At 60.8% G+C, this 4921-nt stretch overlaps 1 protein-coding gene across 1 annotated transcript in view; it reads right to left on the reverse strand.

Moving 5' to 3' along the window:
- Positions 1 to 635: 635 nt before the first annotated feature.
- ZFR2 (zinc finger RNA binding protein 2) overlaps positions 636 to 4921 on the reverse strand; it is a 33373-nt gene continuing 29087 nt past the window's right edge. Inside the window, exons 20-22 of the mRNA XM_010828448.1 lie at positions 4736 to 4847; positions 3902 to 3999; positions 636 to 3188 (exon numbers count right to left, since the gene is read on the reverse strand). Of these exons, the coding sequence (XP_010826750.1) occupies positions 3009 to 3188; positions 3902 to 3999; positions 4736 to 4847 (390 nt within the window). The 3' untranslated portion in view covers positions 636 to 3008. The remainder of the gene's footprint in view (positions 3189 to 3901; positions 4000 to 4735; positions 4848 to 4921) is intronic.

Raw genomic sequence — 4921 nt, forward strand, 5'->3', positions numbered from 1 at the left:
GGCCAGGATGAGAGAGGCCCGTGGTAGTGGGACAGGGTTGCAGCTGTGACTGTTCACTACCCCCCAAAATGCCAACCCATTCTCCCTTCCCTCCATCCTCTCACTGCCTTAGCCAAAGGCCCTCACCCCGACTGGCACGGTAATCTCCTGGGATGAGACCAGAACAGGCGGTGTCATTTCATCTGCTGAGAAAGGAATTCCTCCAATACAGAGACCCATATTTGTGGGCAGGGGCATGGCTTCGAGTATTAACAAACTTGCTACACTTGGTGTCTTCTAGACCTGGGATACCGTGGTGAGTAAGACAGATGCACAGTTTCTGTCCACAGACAATTCATAGTCCTGGGGGTGGCAGCGGGCAGCGGGGAAGGCAGATAACAAACTATTTTAATCTGCTCTGTGTGGGTCTGAAGGAAGTAGACAGAGTTATGTGACAGGCCGAAGGGGTCAAGGGCTTCCCTGGTGGCTCAGATGGTATAGAATCTGCCTGCAATGCAGGAGACGTGGGTTTGATCCCTGGTTTGGGAATATTCCCTGGAGAAGGGAATGGCAACCCACTCCAGTATTCCTACCTGGAGAATTCCATGGACAGAGGAGCCTGGTGGGCTACAGTCATGGGGTCGCAAAGAGTCAGATATGACTGAGTGACTAACACTTTCAACTGAGGGGGTCCAAGAGGCCTCTCTGAGACCCAGAAGAGAAGAGCAGTGGCTGTACATACAGGTCGGGGAAAGGCTTACCAGGCAGTAGGAATAGCATGTGCAAAGGCCCTGGGGCAGCCGGACATGGGGCTGGTTCACTGAGGACCAGCAGAGACTAGTCGGTCTGGAGTGGAGACACTGAGGTGGAGGGTGGCCCCTGGGGTTCCTCTGGGGGCATTGTCAGGATCGGGGGTTTTATCTTGGGTGCAGTCCTGAGTTTTACCCAGAGCCCCAGCTGCTGGAGGACTAAAGCTGTGAGTGGAGCAGCAGGCAGGGGACCAACAGGACTTCTTATTGGCTTGGCCCAGAGGAACCCAGGAGGTCCCCCGGTAGTGGTGGTGGTGGTAGCCTGGGCAGCTGGGTGAACAGCAGGGCTGTGGATGGAGATGCAGAGGGGGAGGGGTGTGTGGGCAAGGCTGCCCTACGTGAACGCATGGTGTCCTCTGTGCCTGATCTGGGACCATGGCCAAGACCTGCTGAGGGGCTGCCCTGTCTCCTGGCCTTGTTGGGATGCCACTCCCCCAGGAAGGGCCTGGAAGCGGAGGCGAGCAGCCTACCCTCCTGGGGAGGTCAAATGGTCAGGCACCAGCTGGCCACTTCCTGTTTCTGGTAGATATCGCTCCAGCTAGAACCAGACTCAGCTCTGTTCACACCAGAGGGCTGATGCTCCCTTGGCCCAGCTCTGAGCAGGAAGTACTGGCCATCTCCCTGCCCGGGTCTGTGCCCACGGGCATGTGCTACTGCCACCAGGGGCCACGCAACCTTGCCCACCTCCTACCCCTCTGGCCTCCCAACCACTGCCTGGGGATGCCCCTGGGGACTTGAAGCTGTCAAGGGCTCAGCTGTAACGGGTCTCCTTATCTGGACCCCCTCCCGCTGCCCCCTGAGGTTTGCAATGAGGACTTGGGGAAACAGCAGGGGAGCTCTTGGTAGGGGGCCTGTAGGCGGAGAGCCACCCCCCCAACTCAGCTTGGTTGCCCCCTCTTGCAGGAAGCCTTCTGGGTCCCACCTCCCGCTGACAGCCTGCCGATAAGAGTATCTCCTGGACCAGGCCAGGCTGGCTTCCTGGAGTGGCTGTGGATGTGTGTGAGATGAGTGCTGTGGGTGTTGGATCCCTGGTGTTGGGGTGGGGGTCTGCAGAGCCTTGGGGAGATGTCCTGGCAGCTCAGGGTCCTGCCTGGAGCCCAGCAGGGTCACTGCATCCCGAGGAAGGACTGTGTGGGCCACACCAAGACACAAGTGCACCTCGTTTACTCCCCACCCACCAAGCTTCCAGGCGGTTCTACGAAGACACTAGATGTGAAGCTGCACACAGGCTGTCCCTCAAACACAGAGGTGAACCGGAAACAGTCAGGTGAGCAGGAGAGATGGTGTCCGCCCAAAGATGGACATGTCCCCTTCAGCACCACTGGGCAGCCAGGCGAGAGGAGAAGTAGCAAAGAGGGAAGTGTGGACAGATGGGGGCAGGGACTGGGTGGGGGTGCTTCCAGGCCCACCTGCCCAGGTCGGGGGGCGCCTGATCCTATGCCCCACCCCGGGGAAGAGCCCCCAGACCCTGCCTCCGAGGGGCAGGCCCCGGACCCATGTTGGCTGCACCTATGCGAGGAGGACGGGAGAAAGACAGAGGCAAACCAGCCCCGAATGAGGCGCACAGAGCGTCTCCCCACAGTGCAGAAGGCACGCAGCGGCACAGCATGCGGACCAGGGGGGTCACTCATGTTCCCAGGGTCAGGGGCCCACCCAGCCTGCACCTTCACCACTCAGGGGCTCTGTGGCCCCCTCCATGGCACGCCAGGGCGAGCCCAGCTCAGACCCTGCAAACCTCTGGCCAAGCCTCCAGGCTGGGGAGCTGTCACAGGTGGTGTGTTTGGAACCAGCTGGGCTTGGGGACAGGGGACCCCAGCCTGGGCACACTCCCAGGCTTGGCCAACAACCCCTTCCAACCTGCTTCCAGGGCAGGCTTCCTGGTGTGGGGCCCTCAGTGGGCTTGCCCATGTTATGTCAAATCCATGTGTGCTGGGCGCATCCACACACAGTCATTAAAAACCCACACCTTTTGCAGGCCACAGGGTGACTTTAAAGCTAGCAAAAAATGCCAGGGTTTATGGTTGTGCTGCCCCTTCTCGCCCCAGGGTGAAGGCAGGCCTTGGGTCCTGCCCCTAAACCCCACAGCTCAAATTGCCAGATGAAGAGAGTTCACTAATGGTTTAAGCACAGGTGTGTTTAAAGAAATCTACAGAACGTTACTGCAAAGGGAAACGTGGACTGTCGGTGTCAGGGATGAAGTGGCCGCTCAGCGGCAGTGTGTCAGGTCCCATTGGGGAGGCGAGGCCGCTTCCTCTGGTCGCTGCCCCCCTTGGCCTCCAGCTCGCTTGCCTCCCGTGGCCTCTTCCGGAAGCGTGCCCCCAGCCTGATTCTGGGGGGTGGCAGCGGGTCGATGCCCAGGATCTTGTGGATCTGCCGGAACGCCAACATGCGCAGGGCGTGCTGGGGGCAGACCAGCTGTCAGGACCGGCCTGCCTGCACCCGCTGGCCCGCCTCACACAGCCTGTGTGAACTCAGGCATTCTCACACCCTCCCAGCAGTGGCCGAGCTCAAAGCACCTCTGGGCGTGAGGAACTGTGCTGGGAGCTGTTCACACCCGCTGGTGCCGAGGACGCTGCCCGGAAGCCCGGAAGCCCGGGAACCTCAGCTCCTCCTCATCTGCTAAGGGGACCCTGGATCCTGCTTCTCCCAGTTGGGCTCTGATTAACAGCAATTTGACTCTTTCCACTTAAGACCCTTCATGATGTCATGCCCAATGTGAAGTCTGCTGAAGAGACTTGCTCATTAATAGAATTTGCAAATGAAACGGAAGCCAGAGATGGGGCGGTAGGGGTGGGGGTGGGCAATGTTTTGATTCTTGAAGCTGTTGAGGCGCAGCAGGAGGCCTGGCTGGGTGTGTGCAGACCTGGGGCCTTGGGGTACTCCCAGGACGATGAGGCCCCAAGTCTGCACCTCATCACGGCCTCAGTTCTGGGCTGGGCTGGCCCTGCCCCTGGAAGCAGTCCTGTCACCCACAGGCCACCTGATTCTGCAGGGAAGAGGACGGGAAGCGGGCCCAGACCGCTTCCTGGGATGCAGCAGAGATGTGCACAGGGGCTGGGAGCCGGGCTGCCTGCAGCCAGCTCACGTGGGCCCAAGTTGGGCTGGCCTCCTACCTGGGCGCTGGCCGTGATGTCTTCTCGTTCCTGGAGGGTCATGGAGCCGAGGGCATCCATCTGGTCTCTCTCACAGGGATCCTGGAGCCCGGGCCCATCTGAACGAGGCGGGGTCGGTGGGAGCGGCAGACAAGCAGATGCACCCTTGTGAAGGCTGCCACCACGGCTCTGCGATGTTGGAAGTCTGTGCCCGGAACCCCAGGGGCCCACGAACCACAACTGGGCCTCTCCCCGCCAGTCCCCCTCCGGCCCCACAAGCATTCAGCAGAGCTCCTCGCAGCCTGTGTGTGTGTGTGGCACGTGTGCACACGCATGGGCGAGTGTGCGGTTACATAAAAGGCTCACACCACAGACCCATGTATCACGCTCTTCTTCCATGAAACACGCTATCATCCAAGTCACCGAAACAACCGGAGAACACCGACTGCATCTACCACGTCACGTGGGCTGCCCACCCGGTCTCTTCCTGCCGCTACCGCTCAGGACGCCGGGAACACCTCTGTGCCCGGCCCACCATGGACCTCCTGTCGTTTCCTTCGGAAGCAGCTCCCGGGCTATCCCTGGTTCCCCAGGAAGGATGGATGTGGCATCAGAGGATCCACTGGAACCCCCTCCAGCCTGCACCCGCCTCTCCTTCCACCCGTCCACGCCTCCTCACGGCTCCCTTGGGTGAGTGACACGCATGCGTGTGTCTGTGTCCGCTGTCCTGCCTAGGCTGGATGGGGTGCTCGAGTGTTCCTAAGAGGCTCCTCTGTCCACCTGCCCCGCTCCCCCATGGCCCTTGGTGTCTGCCAAGTGCTCCAGGGTCTGAGCTGCTCGCCAACAGGGACTGACCTGTGAGGAGCGTCCCCGAGGCCACGCACTCCAAGACTCGGCGCACAGCATCCCCGGGGCTCAGGGGCCCCTTGGTGCTGCTCAGGGCCTTCTCCACCAGCAGCTCCATGGCCTGCGCCAGGACAGAAAAGGAGACCCGGGCCTTTGAGGGGACAGTGGTTGTGCGGGCAGCCGGGTCTCCAGGGG

The sequence above is a fragment of the Bison bison genome, unplaced genomic scaffold (assembly GCF_000754665.1).
Source record: "Bison bison bison isolate TAMUID 2011002044 unplaced genomic scaffold, Bison_UMD1.0 scf7180017864492, whole genome shotgun sequence".
In the NCBI taxonomy this organism is placed as follows: domain Eukaryota; kingdom Metazoa; phylum Chordata; class Mammalia; order Artiodactyla; family Bovidae; genus Bison; species Bison bison.